The sequence below is a fragment of the Paramisgurnus dabryanus genome, chromosome 10, assembly GCF_030506205.2.
Source record: "Paramisgurnus dabryanus chromosome 10, PD_genome_1.1, whole genome shotgun sequence".
Lineage (NCBI taxonomy): Eukaryota > Metazoa > Chordata > Actinopteri > Cypriniformes > Cobitidae > Paramisgurnus > Paramisgurnus dabryanus.
This window is the reverse complement of record NC_133346.1, coordinates 4929234-4946203: the sequence shown is the minus strand read 5'-3', so window position 1 is coordinate 4946203 and position 16970 is coordinate 4929234. Positions and strand designations below refer to the sequence as shown.

At 35.1% G+C, this 16970-nt stretch overlaps 1 protein-coding gene across 2 annotated transcripts; it reads left to right on the top strand.

Annotated features, from left to right (window-relative positions):
• Nucleotides 1-4311: 4311 nt before the first annotated feature.
• On the top strand, nt 4312-11738 carry adrb3b (adrenoceptor beta 3b). Of its 2 annotated transcripts, XM_065261561.2 has the most exons (4): nt 4312-4447; nt 5532-5646; nt 5741-7164; nt 11297-11738. In XM_065261561.2, the coding sequence occupies exon 3, from the start codon at nt 5870-5872 to the stop codon at nt 7145-7147; it is 1278 nt and encodes a 425-aa protein (XP_065117633.1). In that variant the 5' UTR covers nt 4312-4447; nt 5532-5646; nt 5741-5869; the 3' UTR covers nt 7148-7164; nt 11297-11738. The 2 variants fall into 2 exon arrangements, with proteins under 2 accessions (XP_065117633.1, XP_065117625.1); XM_065261553.2 differs by lacking the exon at nt 5532-5646.
• The last annotated feature ends 5232 nt before the right edge of the window (nt 11739-16970 follow it).

Here is a 16970-nt window from a genome sequence, read left to right as displayed (position 1 = left end):
AAAAATTTAAATTCTGTCATTGTTTAATTTCTTTCATGTTGTTAGAAACCTGTAAACATTTCTTTGTTCTGATGAACACAAAGGAAGATATTTTGAGGGATGTTTGTAACCAAACCGCTCAGATGCCCCATTGACTTCCATAGTAGGAAAAAAGAATACTATGGAAGTGAATGGAGCTCATGATCGGTTTGGGTACAAACATTCCTCAAAAATTCTTCCAAGAACATCAATACATGCTCTGTCAACTCCAGACTTGGCCCTGTTCAATTTAAGATTATCCGTCGACTCCTTTATACAAAAACAAAGTTATAAAGAATTTTTCCAGATGTTTCCGCACTTTGTGATAAATGCCAGACTGACGTAGCCACCCCCCTACATAGTTATATTCTTGGTCCTAAGTTAACCCCTTTTTGGACTGATGTTTTAGAAATGCTGTCCGATATTTTCTATAATGTCTTCCTGATTCACTTCTGGTGGTATATCTGCTAAGGTCATATTACTTCAAAAAGGTCAAGAACAGTTACTTTCCTTACTCAGAGATAAAGTTAGAAGTGACCAAACACATCAACGTTTTTCCTATTTAAGACGAGTAGTTATACGAGGAAGTTTGGTGGTACAAAATAAAACGTAGCGCTTTTCTAAGCGGATTTAAAAGAGGAACTATATTGTATGGCGTAATAGCACTTTTGGGAGTACTTCGACTCGCCTGAAAAGTCCGCTCCCCTTCTTACTCTCATAATGGGAGAGGGAGGGTGTTACTGTGCCGAGTCGAAGTACTCCCAAAAGTGCTATTACGCCATAAAATATAGTTACTCTTTTAAATCCGCTTAGAAAAGCGCTATGTTTTATTTTGTACCACCAAACTTGCTCGTATAACTACTCGTCTTAAATAGGAAAAACGTTGATGTGTTTGGTCACTTCTAACTTTATCTCTAAATGGCAGCATTGAATGAATGGGGCTAAGCTAAATGCTATCGTAGCGTCGCAGCGCGCTCCAGCGCTTACGTGCACACACACAGATGATAGAGGGATGATTCAACAGTTCTTAGTTAAGGTAATAACATATTTTAATATTGAAAATGAGTAGACTATTCCTTTAAGGCTCGCACTCCGTCCGCTTTAAATAAAGTAGTGCCATTGTATTGCTTTTATTTAAATGAATTATCATATTTATTTAAATTCATTTTTAAAAGAGAGAGACAGAGAACTAAAAGAGAAGAACCCGAGGGAGAGAGAGAGATGCGTGCGCGAGTTACCTGTGGCTGTGTGCGTCTCTTCTTTAAAGTCCATCCTCTCGTTGCTTAAGCATATAGCTAACTTAATGATTCTTTAATTGATTTATTAAAATAATTTATGAATGACAGCCAACACTGACAGTGACAAGGCAATCTTTATTTGAACTAATAATTTATTTAAATGAATTATGTAAAGTGTGAAATAAAACCGACGTCTCTAACCACTATTACTATATAAGGACACATTAGATTTATTGAAATGGATTATATTAAATGAAAACAAAAATCAAACAGTTGGAAATTTCGAAGCGATGTTTTAAAAGAGATAGACAGAGAACTGAAAGAGAAGGACGAGAGAGAGACTCACTGTAAAGAGAGATGCTCTCTCGCTCTCTCTCTCTCTCTCGCCCCTCTCTCGCTCTCTCTGCAAGTGTAACTGTGTTACTATGGTTACCAATGTTTATAGTAGCGGATTAATTTCTAACTTTAATCAAACTGACTGGAACTACCTGTGCGTTAAACGGTTTTAATGCACACCTTCCAGCTAATCAGAATCGAGTATTTAAACAGACCATGGTATAAAGTGTTTTAAGGAACACTGCAAAAAATTATTTTCAAGAAACAAAATCTTAGTATTTTTGTCTTGTTTTCAGTAAAAATATCAAAACATTCTTAAATTAAGATGCTTTTTCTTGATGAGCAAAACGACCCAAGAAAATAAGTCTGGTTTTTTAGACCAAAAATATCAAATCTAAGTGAATTTGTGCATAAAACAAGCGAAAAATCTGCCAATGGGGTAAGCAAAAAAATCTTGAACATTTTTCTTAAACACTAAATTCAAGAAAAATGTGCTTACCCCATTGGCAGATTTTTTTTGCTTGTTTTATGCACAAAATCACTTAAATTTGGGTCGTTTTGCTCATCAAGAAAATGCATCTTAATTTTATATTTTTTTTATATTTTTTACTGAAAACGAGACAAAAATACAAGACATTTTTTTCTTAAAAACAATTTTTTGCAGTGAAGGCAGGATATCTGGAGCTACAAAAATGTTAGGTATGTGGAAAATAATGTGTTTTTCCTTTTTGAACACATTGCATTATACCAAATACACAAAAACATTGTTTAAAGCAATAAAATATGTGCTTTTTAAACACAAAAACATATTTGTGTCAGAACAAGAATGTTTATATGGTCTGGAACAATATTTTTGGGTGAAATATCCCTTAAACATAACATATGGACAATTCCAGCATTATGGATGTGACTTTTGCAGTTAAGACTTGTAATATAATTTCTCAGAGAATGCATTTATTAACAAAATATTACTTTTAAAGGTCTTGGTCTCATCTCGCAATCGACTTTCGCTCTCGTCTCGGTCTCAGATGAGGAGGACTCTGAATTTTATTTCAAGACCGGTCAAGACCAAAACTGATGCCATATCACAAAATTATTTTTTATCATTCCTGGTTTTTACGGTGCCAATTAATTATTATAATTTTTTTTAATCAACTTTTCTCATGGTATATACGTACACACACATACGAGAAGTGCCTAATCATATGCATATTCCACATTTTATTATAAGTGTTTTAATGCAGTGACTTGCACTGGTCTTTTTCTTGACTTGGTCTCTGCGTGTCTTGGTCTTGGTCTTGACCCTTAAAAGTCTTGGTCTTGTCTAGGTCTCGGCCTGTCTTGGTCATGACTTGGTCTCAGTTTAGGTGGTCTTGAAAAATATCAACCTATGCTCATGTTTTCTTTATTTTAGATGAGGGAAACATTGAACAAAAATTACAAGTTTTTGGGAGACATCATAGTTCTGTGAATTAAAATGCTTTATCCGTATTTTGTTTGAGCAGCTTACAGCATTCTGGAAATGCTGAAATGAATGTTACACATCGGTGATGACAGAAAGCACTTTCAGTCTAACAATGGCCTACAGCATAAATACGCATCACTGGAGGCCATGAAGTTTTTTTTTTTGCCATAGTTATGTCTTTTTTCCTCATGCTTGTCAATTTGTTTGAAAGTTTATACTATTTTTATTCACATTAAAAAGGGAGCCTGACAAACAGAACCATAAAACATCTCTGTCTCCTTTCCCCTAAGGCCAGAGATTGTCAATGTCAACATGACCTGCCTATGAGACATTACACAAGCTAAAAGCATGGGGTAAACAGCAAACGCTGTTTCCCGAAATCTCTCAACACACTATCGTTGCAAGTTGGTATCGTGTGCATTTATCGCAAACAAAACCAAATCGAATGCATCAGCACAGGAAACAAGCTGGTTTCAGGAAGAGATCGTACAAAGTGAGATTCTGCCTTTACTGTGGTTTAATAAAGGTCAACTCACACGGAAATAAATCCATCAAGCTTTGAAACACTCAAGATGTAGTAAACTATTACCATACATCACACATTTACAATAATTGTAAAGACCTATTTACTAAACATTTCCCTAGCTGTCACTAAGGTGGCATCCAAAAAGTACACCTTTGCACCTAAACAGTTTATGTTAGTACCTCAGAGGTACATATTGGTGCCAAAAATGCTTTTAGCACCTCAATACATGTTGGCACCAATGTATGCATATATGTAACTAAATGGTACATATTAAGACTATTTTAAAGGGCACTGCCCCATCTTGGGCCCATTTTTTCTGATTGTGTAAATCTGCTTTTTATAAAGCTAAAAGTGAGCTCTTATACACAACACGTCTCTTTATAGTGCATTAAAAAAATACACACCCAACTCATCCGGCTAGAAAATATCTCAATGATATTTAAATTGCTGATAGAGATGCATCTTATTTTTTGCTTCCAAATTTCATTTGGTCTGGAGATATAAGTCATATCTTTATCTTTTGCTGTCATATCCATGTTTAATCCTGGTTACATAAGAAATACAAGTTAGTCTTTAACAAAGACCAGAAGATGAGCTCAGGTTCAAGTTGACTAAAACCACAGGAAGTTGATATGGGAAGCTGTAAGGTGCCCACCACAGACCACATTATATCCTGCGTCTATCTGAACACTCTGTTCTGTTCTCATATACTTATAAGCGTGGGAAAGTACAATCAATCAAACGGTGCACAAAGGAATCAAAGCACAAAGGCACGATAATGAAAGATAGGAGTCTGTGACATAAAGGTGGTGCAACGGGTATAAATCACAAAAGATGATTTGAGAGAGAGGAAGTCACTTACGGGTAAGCTTGCTAAAATGACTTTATTACATCATAAAGGTGCCTACTGTATTGATAACACATTAAGCATATAATGACATTTCCTAAAGTGTACGCAGTAGTATTTTTGTTAAGTTACATCACAGCAGACTGTATGAATTTGTGACCTTAAAACAACTTAATATATGCAAAACAATACACAAAATGCTCCTTAGCTATCACTGGGGTGCATGGTACCCTTTTAAAAAGTAGGGATGAGCGAGGTTATGACAATAACACAGGGCCGAGCAATCTGTGCTCTTGGTCTTTTTCTTTTCCGGTCAGAAGATGATCTCCGTTGATTTTGCAAAAAATTTTTATATGTTTGGTTAAGTTATTGAGTAAAGAATGTTTTGGAGGCATGAAAGTAAATTTCTTCATCTTATGTTTTATTCCGGTTTGGGTGTGTAAGTCAACAAATCCAACCTTATATTATTTTAATCACTGTCTTGTTACCTAAAACATGACACCAAACATGTCAACAACTCCTAGTAACTGATATTTGGGATAGAAAACATTTTTACGTAGTGTTACAACTAAGCCTCAGGTATACAATGATAATGAAATTAAAACAATGTAAATACTATAAATCAAAATGATAACTGTTAAATCTATTTATATGCATTGATGCATAATACAAGGATAGATGAAGAATCACGGATGGATAGATATCCACACATTCATCTATTATAGGCAGATATATATCCACCCTTAGTATAGTAGACAGAATTTTATTGAATTATTTGTGTTTATTACAGGTGTTACAACAAACCCTCTGTTTGTTATTATTAACCCCACCTATGGGGTAAGTTGTATGTTTGCACTCCTGTCACTTTTGGGTGTAATTGTACGATATGTGTTTGTTGATTATATAAAAAAATTATTAATCTAACAAAAAATCTTTCTAAAAAATTTCAAGATAGAGCCAAAGTCAAAAAGCGTTAGGTTGTGCCCCGCTCTCCCCTATCTTTTGCACCTAAACAGTTATATATTGATCATTTATTGATGTATATTGGTGTAACGTACTTATATCTGTACTTAAATGACACACATTATGACTTTTTTAAAGGGTACTACCACAGTGACAGATTGGGGCCAACTATTTTGTCTGACAGTGCACATTGTTTCAAAGGAGGTTTTATAGACTACAGCTGTGAAGAATTAAGGTGTTTTGATGAACAAGTGTAAGCGTTACTCATATTCACGTGTTTTAAGTTAGTAAAAACATACAAAAGATGATATAATACAATGACAAACACTTCTCCTGCCCACCAACAGCTCCTCCTCCTACTATGTGAAAATAAAGTCTTGCTCGGCCAGTTGCTTCAAAGTCTTCCCTGAATGACATCTCAAATTTGGAAATGTACTTTCCGTCCATGTTGCTCCTTTCGAGGACATTGATCAGGCATGCAAAGAATTACTGAACTCTCTCGCTGCAGTTTCAGATTGACCCCGACCTGGGATTTTCCACAAAGCATGAGCACCTGCGGCTTCCCGGCGTCCAGTGCACACCCCGTGCTTGTGTTTGCTCTTGCGCTGGTGATCTTCCTCACAGTGATGGGAAACCTGCTGGTCATCGTGGCCATCGCTCGCACACCTCAGCTGCACACCACCACTAACGTCTTCATCGTTTCTATGGCCTGTGCAGACCTCATCATGGGTTGTGTGGTCCAGCCCTTGGGCGTCAGCATGGTGGTAACCAAGAAATGGCTTTTGGGAACAACGGTTTGCGACCTGTGGACATCTGTGGACGTTTTCTGCGTCACAGCGAGCATCGAGACGCTTTGCGCCATCGCCGTGGAGCGTTACGTCGCGGTGACGCAGCCCCTCAAGCATCAGGTTCTTCTGAACAAACGTAGGGCGGGCTACATCGTGTGCTTGGTGTGGATGGTGTCGTCTCTAATTTCCTTCGTACCAATCATGAACCATAATTCTCGTGCATTGAACAATAACACAAGGATACGTTATGAGGACCCATATTGCTGTGATGTCATTACGGACCCAACCTATGCCATCTGCTCCTCGGTAGTGTCGTTTTACGTGCCCCTGGTTATCATGGTCTTCGTGTATGGGAAGGTGTTTGCCATTGCGACCAGACAGCTGAAGCAAATCGATAAGGACAGACAGCGCTTTCTCAGCGAATGTGTGGACGACTCTGATAAACAGAATAAAAGCGAAGAGTCTTCTGAAAGTCCACCTCCTGTGGAAATAAAAAGTCGGAGATACAGCCGCAATCCGATGAGGCACCTTGTTCTGGAACATAAGGCGCTCAAGACACTGGGGATTATAATGGGCATCTTCATCCTTTGCTGGCTACCCTTCTTCCTCTTCAACATCATCAGAGTCTTCGAACCTGAGGTTCCACCATGGGACGTGTTCATCTTTTTGAACTGGATGGGATACGCAAACTCAGGCCTGAACCCGATCATCTACTGCCACAGTCCAGAGTACCGTACAGCCTTTCGAAATCTTCTGAGAGGCAAAAAAATCAAACCGTTGAATCTCAACGGCATTCAAAAACACCTACAGACGTTGACCACGTACATCCAGACCAGCAGCTCTGTGAGAAAGGATTGCTTAGGTCATGAAAACCCAGCTGTGGAACAGAACGGAAACACGTGTGCCAGTTTAAAAGACAACGTGTTTGAGGCTATAGATGCTGATCAAGAAACATTTCAAACCTGACATGGATCAGTGCGAAGGTAAGAGGAAATTTTTTTAAATTTTAAAACAATGAAAGTCAGATTTAAAAATAAAGAAACCGAACCACAATTTAGGGAGGCGCTGTGACCCATGTGACTGCCACATTTGGGTTGTATTCAGGTCCAAGTACTCACAAGACACCCAAGTTTGAATGTGATTCAATTCATCTTATGTGCACTTAGAGGATTTTGCTGAAAAATCATTGTGGCGTTTAACGGATTCTGCCAAAATAATATTTCTGAATGGCCTGAGGCCGGGATTAAGCAGATTTGAAGCAAAGGTATTTGACGAACGTATAATACGTGCCGAGAGCATTTGATTGATATCATCATCTCATTTTTGATGAACGAAAGGCATTTTGTGGCTTTTGCATTTGAGTTCTTTATACACTGTCAGAAAAAAGTACAAAATTGTACCTTTTTTGTCACTGGGGTGGTACCCTGAAATGTTCCTTTTTGTACCTTTATGGTTATACAAAACACTGAAATTGGGTCAAATTATACCCTAAGGACCTATTGTGTGCCTTTAAGGAGTAAATGAACTTGCTTTTCCAAACGTATAACGGCAGAAAACAGGGTTCAGGGTACAAAAAATTCATCCATTCTTCTCAGAAGTAATCCACACGGCTCCAATGGGTTAATAAAGGTCTTTTGCAGGTTACTAATGTGATTTTGTAAAATAAATCCATATTTTAAACTTTATAAACTATATACGGTAACAATGCTATCTTGGACTTGTGTGATTCATGAGAGTGAACGCTCACTACGATAAAACGCTCTCCTGAATCGCGTCCAAAATCACATCGATTACCCGCAGAAAACCCTTATTAACCCTTGGAGGATGGATGAACTTTTTGGGGTTTAAAATCAGAAGTTGTTCCCTGTTTTTTACCATTATAAAGCTTGGAAAGATAACTCCAAATGTGTTCATCTGAAAGATGAGGAAATATGTATCTTGGATTGCTTAAGAGTAGCCTAAATCATAGGGGAATTTTGATATTTGTCTGGAGTATTCCTTAAAGGTAATATACCCAAAAAGGTAAACATTGTATTATGTTTTGTATACCTATGAAGTTATAAAACGAAACCTTAAGGTACCGCCCCAGCTATAAAAACTGTACTTTTTTCTGATAGTGTATACTGTATGGTTTTATTGTCTGGAGAGATTCCCATGCAAAACCGCAATCTAAACTTCTCATTTCCCTTTTTGAACACAACCAACCATTAACTTCATCTTGAATGAACAAACTAAAAAAAACTCTTGTTTAAGGAAATAAGACCTATGTATCTCTAAAAACCAACATGGTCACATTCAATCTGCTTTGAATTCAGATGCAGAAAACATTAGCTTTAGGAAACAAAACCAGCAGGTCTTTTGTGCAGCTGAATCACACTATGACACAATGTTTCTGGAGTGCAGGGTGATGATTATGCAAACTAGAACTTAAACTCACCTCCCTATTCCAGCAGGTAACCCGAGAGCCAACCTTGACAATTAAGCACTCAAAATATTACAACAGGCCTTCATTATCTCAAGAGTTTCTCCACTTTGCATTTCATTTGGGTCTTGATTGAGGTGAAAATAATCAGTGTGAGATTAAAACCTCTTGTGTGGTGTATAAAAATTGCAAAGTGCCCTGTGTGCCACAGATTCCAGATTAATATCATGCAGAAAGCTGCCACAAACCCAAGCTTGAATTGGACAAAATATTTTACACTGCTGCTAAAAAAATTTGTCTTGTTAATTAAAGTGCTATTTCTTAATGAGCTAAACAAAGAAAAAAAGGCTAGTTTTTAGACAAAAAAAAAATACAATTTAAGTGAATGAGTGCTTAAAACCAGCAAAAATATCTGCCAATGGGGTGAGAATTTTTTTTCTTGAATTAACTTATTTAAAGATTTGTTTTCTCACCCCATTAGCAAATATTTTTGCTTGTTTTAAGCATTCATTCACTTAAATTTTATATTTTTGTTTAAAAAACTAGACTTATTGTCTTAGGTAATTTTGCTCGTCAAAAAAATCTTCATTTAAGAATTTTCTGATATTTTTACTGAAAACAAGACAAAAATACTAAGAAAGTCATTTTTGCAGTGCACTGCGAAAAATGACTTTCAAGATAAATTTTACTTAGTATTTTTGTCTTGTTTTCAGTTAAAATATCAAGCAAAAAAATCTGCCAATGGCGTAAGCAAATTTCTCTTGAATTTAGTGTTTTAAAAAAGTTCCAAATTTTTAGCTTACCCCATTGGCAGTTTCTTTGCTTGTTTTATGCACAAAATCACTTAAATTTGATATTTTGGTCTAAGAACTAGACTTATTTTCTTGAGTCGTTTTGCTCATTAAGAAAAAGCATCTTAATTTAAGAATTTTTAGATATTTTTACTGAAAACAAGACAAAAATACTGAGTAAAATTTTTGACTTTCTTTCTTAGTATTTTTCTCTTGTTTTAAGCACAAATATTAAAAAATTCTCAAGTCAAGATGCATTTTCTTTATGAGCAAATAACCTAAGAAAATAAGTCTAGTTTTAAGACAAAAAATATCAAATTTAAGTGAATTTGTAGATTAAACGAGCAAAAAAATCTGCCAATGGGGTAAGCAAAAAAAATCTTGAACTTTTTTCTTAAACACTCAATTCAAGAAAAGTATTTGCTTACAACATTGGCAGATTTTTTTGCTTGTTTTATCCACAAATCCACTTAAATTTGATACATTTTGTCTAAAAACTAGATTTATTTTCTTGGGTCATTTTGCTCATCAAGAAAAAACATCTTAATTTAAGAATTTTTAGATATTTTTACTGAAAACAAGACAAAAATACTAAGTAAAATTTTTCTTGAAAGTCATTTTTTGCAGTGTGTTAAGTAATGTCAGATACTCAGAACTGATTATTACACTGCAAAAAATTACTTTCTTACTTAGTATTTTTCTCTTGTTTTAAGCACAAATATAAAAAAATTATCACGTCAAGATGCATTTTCTTTATGAGCAAATAACCTAAGAAATTAAGTCTAGTTTTAAGACAAAAATTATCAAATTTAAGTGAATTTGTGGATTAAACAAGCAAAAAAATCTGCCAATGGGGTAAGCAAAAAATCTTGAACTTTTTTCTTAAACACTAAATTTAAGAAAAATTCAAGAAACATTTGCTTACCCCTTTGGCAGATTTTTTTGCTTGTTTTATCCACAAATTCACTTAAATTTTATACATTTGTCTAAAAACTAGATTTATTTTCTTGGGTCATTTTGCTAATAAAAAAAAAAAATCTTGATTTAAGAATTTTATGATATTTGTACTGAAAACAAGACCAAAATACTAAGTGAGAAAGTCATTTTTTAAAGTGTAGTTTTAAATCAATTCAGTGTCTGAAATATGCTTGGGGATCTTTTTTTAGCGTAATAAGCACAGAGATCTATCAGTTTATTTTTGGTAGTGCGACACCAAGAGTCCCTGAGCTCATCCTGATGACGAGGAGCGTACTGGATACTCTTTAAAACCTTATTTCCAAGCTCATGTTAGTATGCTTTTATCTAAATCTTTGACCATTCCAAGTTAAACAAACTGGATATTTGCCTTTTTTGGGGTAAGAAGGTAAGAAGTTATTTGTCAGGGTGTTGCAAGGGATGCTTGTCTACTGTCCCAAGCCAAAAACTGTGCATTGGGTCTCTCCTTCAGTGCAGGTTTCTGTTTCATCCAAATCATACGTCTTTATAAATTCAATTATATAAGTAACAGCACATCTTCACTCAACGTGCCAAAGGATTTCAAATGTAAACGTATTTACTTGCAACTATCAGCAATAACTTTACGAACCTTAACAAACGCATGCAATCAATTATTACAAAGGGATAATAAATGACATGCAGATTATTATTGGCCTGGTCTTCATCATCTTCTGTTGGAAGGGATTAGATAACATTCATGCATCCAGCAGAAAATTATGATTAAACGGGACAGCTTAAAACACCACAGAAACAAACACATCTGAGAAATGTTATACGCAAATCCCTGTGATGTCAGTTATTTTGCACATGAGCAGAAAAGTAATGTTTTTCTTGTAAACAAAACACTGTACATACAGATTGTTCTTTCAAAAGTCTAATGAGTTCCTAATTATTTTTTTCCCACAGGGTGGCTGATGATGGGAAACAGCTCCCATGTTTATCAACGGATCTTAACTGTACCCTAACATACGAGTGTTTTTCAGGGGACCAAAGTGAAACCAGCATTCGATTCGGGCTATGTGCAGAGTCGAGAAACAAACCAGATTGTTCAAGAGAACAGAAGTAAAGAAGAACAACAGGAATTGTGTTCGTTCTTCCCATCATAGCACTGCGTTTACCTTCAGTCTTAGATCATCGCTGCAACTTTCATTGTCATGGAGAAAACCTTTTCCACAGACTGAAATAAAAAATAGAGTCAAAGAAGGAATAAATGTATACACTTTAATATATTTATACAAAAATGTATGTTACACATTTTCAGACCTTTATTCACTGCGTAGAGTCATCTTAATCCAGCACAATGTTGAAGCTGATGGGCTATGAGAAGAAACAGTACATTAAGTCAATAAAAACACACAATCAAACTTATTTTTACTTGCTGGCTGTATTTTCACTTTTTTGTAACTTCAATGTAATGTCATCGCAAAGGACATGATTCATTTTAATTGGTCTGTTCTGGATGTCACCATCATTGTCATGTCGAATGCACAGAGTCGACCAGACTATAAAACGCATTAGTTTGATGAAACTCGACTGCACAGTTATTCAAATGATGAGAGATGCGTCATTAGCGGCAGTCTCTTAAAGGTCACAACATCATGTGATGATTCTGGTCCTCTGATGGCTGTTGCTTTATTAAATCTTTGTATTTCTGAAATAAGAATTTATAAATCATATCAAAGTTTGAAATTATATAAAAGCTGGATTTGAATCAATCAAAACATTTAATTGACTCAAATAAAGTTTGACCCTGTCTGTAAAAGTTATCAGCCGCCACTTGGAATATAGGTCTTCAATTTAAAAGAGAAAATACTCAGCAATGGTGTTGAATGATAAATTTGCACCTGGTTTGTCTTAAAGCACATATAAACAACAACAACAAAAGTAAGTATTGATACAAGCATTAGCAAACAGATTTCAGTGAATCTTCAATGAATATGCACATAAATAAATGCAAGAAAGGAAACAACCAGATTTTCCTGAATAAACATTTACATTTTGATGAATGCTGTTGACATAAGAAAAGCCAAAACCAAGCATTAATCAAAAGCAAGGCATCAAGACATATGCTACTACTAACATCATAGATTAGCAGCATACCTGACATGACTGCGGTTAAATAGGCCAAGGGTTATATAAAGGCAAAATAAAAACAGCATAACAGATAAATCCATTTAATTCCTGTCCAAAATGCAATGAACAGCCACAGAAATGGCAACTACATGTATTAATTATTCGTTTAGAAAATTTGATATCAACTTACACAAAAAATATCATGTTTACAGTCACAGTAGTTCAAATGTTTTTTTTTTTTCAATTTTGTTTTAAAGCTGCAAAGTTATATTTATATTATATTTCCCCTACAATTCACCCTGATCAAGAAAATTACAAATCATTATTATAAGCTTACCATTGTGAATCAAAGGAGACAGATTTTGTGAATTTACTCAACAATGTAGTAGCGTACACTATAAAAAACATAATTTTGTCAAATCAACATTATATTTTATGCTACTTTTAACTTTTAAAATTAAGTTAAACAATTTCAACTTGTTTTTATAAGTTATGTGAACTATTCACAGGTCAAAACTTAAAACTCAAAAAAATCAAGTTGCTTTAACTTCATTCTGCAATTTTTTTTACAATTTTGTTAGCAGTTTGCAGTTTAGCTACCTGATGCAACTATAGTGCAATTTCCCAAATACTGCTTATAAATTCGACATAAAACAAAGTCTTAGAGATCTTCTGCATTTCTTTGTCTCCTTTCAACATTTGCAGATAGAGTACAGAGTCTTGTTTTTTAAAAGACTTTTCTGGAAACTGTACATGTGCTTTGCTCTCTCATACTCTCTCTCTCACACACACTCTCTCTCTCTTTCTTTGTATAAATTTTTATATTCTGTATGTAGTCGAGAGCTGAAAGCCTGTATGTTTTTGATTGCCTATAGAGAACAACCAGCCTGGCCATTCAGGCAAAATGTTCCCTCATCAGCACATATAATGGCTCCTTTAATTCACCGACTCCTAATCTCTGATGCAAGGACGCGTAGGGTTGCCTGCACCCACATACAGAAGTACCAGGTATTTTTTAAAGAAAATAACATGTAGCCATTTTTACAGAGACAAAATAACAAATGGATCAGACGATGAATAGTCTAAGAGAAAAAATGAGGACAAATTAATACCATGTACAAATTATAATCATCATCGTTGTTTTTCTTTGCATGAAACAAAAGATAAAAAGATGAAATATAAAGTTTCACCACGAAGCCCATGTAAATCAATAATTTCCACATGTAAGTTTAATAAATTCATGGTATATTAATGCCCCCTTCAGGTTGTAATACTACTGATCAGCTGTCTTAACTTTATTCTGATTGGTCAATCATAAAATTATGCCTGCATCTCAATTTGTCTATGCCCTATGTGTGTTTTTTTATGAGAAATATGCACTGAAAAAATGCAACATGAAGTTAAAACAAAAGTCAATGTCAAAAGTTTGAAAGTCAATTCATACTTTTAAGTTTTGACTTGTGAAAAATTTACCTTATTTAACTTATAAAATCAAGTTGCCCTAAGACCAAAATGGGTATTGGTTTTATGGACAACTTTTATGAATGATTTTAATCCACTTCAAACGTTGACTATGTTGATTTGACCAATATGCTGCATTTTTTTTTTTTTTTTTGCAGTGCAGCAATCAATTTTACTTTTAAAGACGTCTAATAGCTATCCAAACACAGCCCGGACATCTAGGCTAATACAAGGCAAAATTAAGCTGTCAATGAAAATTTAATAGATGTCTAAATAAAATAAATAAAACCAAACACCTTGTAATCTCTGTTTACTTTGCTTACATGATGGAATATCATACATCTCACAATTTATTTTGGCAAAACGACACGTAACCAAATTCATATTCATTTTGGCTAGAAGTGCGTTATTCATAGCCAGACTATATTTGGTCATTAGTTAACCTAGATGGTGAAATGACGACAATTGCTTGCTGGGAACAATGCTAACTGATCAACACAAGCCAGTGATCAACAGTCTATCAGATTGATGCTGATTTGCATCATTGAAAGCGGATGAGACCTGCCACATTTGCACCACTTCACAGGGAGCATAATGTGTTATCATGGGCAAAAACAATCAACACACCATGTCCCCATCTCAAATTTTATGTCTGCTGGATTTTGTGGTTCATAAAAGTAGGCTACGTAAACACACACCTACATCAATTTGACCATTATGCTGCTTGACAGTGAAAGTAGTATGGCTTTAATAAACATTACATATTCCTGAGCTCATCCTGGTCTCAAAGTAATAGCACAATATTAGCTTGCAGTGTGAATATTTGTTATCCAGAGGACATTGCTCCAATTCTCATGTGCACCACGATTTAATGAAACGGTAGACGATGCAGGATTATGTTGTCAATATTTCTCCAACATATTAAACTTTCATAAACTCCAATGAATAATAACATGAAAACGGAGAACAAATCTGTATTGTCTACATAAGAAATTATTTCCTGGATGTACCAGCCTCGTCCATTAACATCTTCCATTCCTGTCACAAACAGCTTAAAGTACAATCATCTATGAGTCAGAACCAGAAAGCGACTGATCCTAGAACATTTTGCCATTCACGAGCACTTACTGAACTCTGATGTATGTTAAATACTGAAATAAAAAGGAATCTAAAAGCGTGCACGAACGCACGTACACCCCACTAATGCTCATTATGACATGTAGATCTTGTCAAGCACATGGGTGTGTTGGATTTCATGCACACCACTATGGTACTAAGACAGCAAAAATCCACCCTCACAGATGAAACCCTCCAAAGAAACGCTCAATGATGAATCTCTTTCTATTGTACATTCTTTTCGAGCATGATTCATAACACGTACGCTTAATAAAACTCATGTGCTATTCAGAAACGAGACAGTCACCACATTCATTTCATTCAAGAATGCCATCATTTCCCATAGCAACGTGCAAATGGCTCTTCACAGGTTATTATTAAAATGATTTTCCGTAATCCCTGGAGATGTTTTTTAAACACATTTTTATTAGACTCATTTAATATTTTCTATATCCTGTAATCCTAGAAAGACCTTTAATTCAATTCTCCAATGTTAAGAGAAAAGCTGGGATACAGAGAACAAATCTCAGAATAAAAGAAATGCAGATGCATCTGGGAGAAGTATATGAACAATAAAACAAAATATAAACAAAAACAAATGATACTTGCTAGGTGAACCTGCTTTTGTGCACGTACACGCTCAAAGTGAAGATATCTGAAAGCTCTGGTATGGCCAAAAAAAGAGCTAAATTGATGGGGCTTGTAATGACGGGAAATGAAAAAGTACACTTTAACAGAAAGACACAATTTCTAATGTTCAAAATGATACACCCCACTTCAAAATCTACAAAAACAGAAAATAATACGTCATGTTTCACAGGGAAAAATAGGTGCTTATACGAAGCAGAATATTCACATCTGCTGTTACCAGACAGGCAGTTGTTTAACAGCAGAACTGCAATTGCCTTCATCGAATGAAAGCCACTGGAACTGGATCAAATAAATCTTAATTAAAGGGCGCAGTCAAATTTATTCAATAACAATGATAAATGTCAATTAGTTTATTCTCTCAAATATTTGTAAGGCGGAAAAGTCACCCACCTCCCCGGGCTCCCTGGTATATCAGCCCAGAATGTCTATCATACTGTAAAAGGTGAAATATAACAGCTAAAGCATATGCAAGTCTGCCTATGTGAATTAAAAGGAGATGATATCATATTGTTGTAAATGAGGGGCAAGCAGAAGCTCCTTATGCAAATACAATGGCAACTGTATAAGGGACACATATAGCGTAGCACTGCAGGGAAGAAGCATGACTATTATGGAAATACATCTCGACATATTGCATTACTGTAAATGAAACTTAATCAACCCTAACCAGAGGTATATAGAGTATTACTGGACAGCCTGTCCTTCACTGGGAGCAGGTTTGAAAAGCATAATTTAAATATTTGCAACTTGTATTATTCATTTGAAAAAGGAAATAGACAAAAGCCATAACGACAATTTCTTAAACATAGAAAAAAATCAGTAAGCACAGCAGTGACAAATATTATGGTAACTGCATAACAGTGACAAATATGCAAAAATATTAATAGCATGTGTGTGTCATATAAACAAATCATAAAAGAGACCATGAATCAGAATAAGAATCAAGAGAACGTAATAGGCAATTTGGTACAAAGATACATGTCTTAAATAAAATAATACTACGCCTAACATAAAATGGAAAATGTGCCTCTGTTGTGAATGTGATAAAAGCAGTAAGAGGGTTGTTGATGATTCAGACTCACTTGCAAATGTAAATGCTCGTCCCTTGCATTATTCTGACAATGTGCAGAACAATTTGCTAGTAATTAAATTTACAATAACAAGACTCGCTGATGATGTCATGACCATAATGATTCCCCCTCAAGACAAAAGTTTCGATATGCAAAAAGCCAATTAAATAGCCAACTGTAATGCACAGGGCTATTAAAAGTTTTTTCTT

Excerpts from the sequence above, each read along its gene's own strand:
- adrb3b (XM_065261553.2), top strand. The coding sequence starts at position 5,870 with ATGCAAAGAATTACTGAACTCTCTCGCTGCAGTTTCAGATTGACCCCG.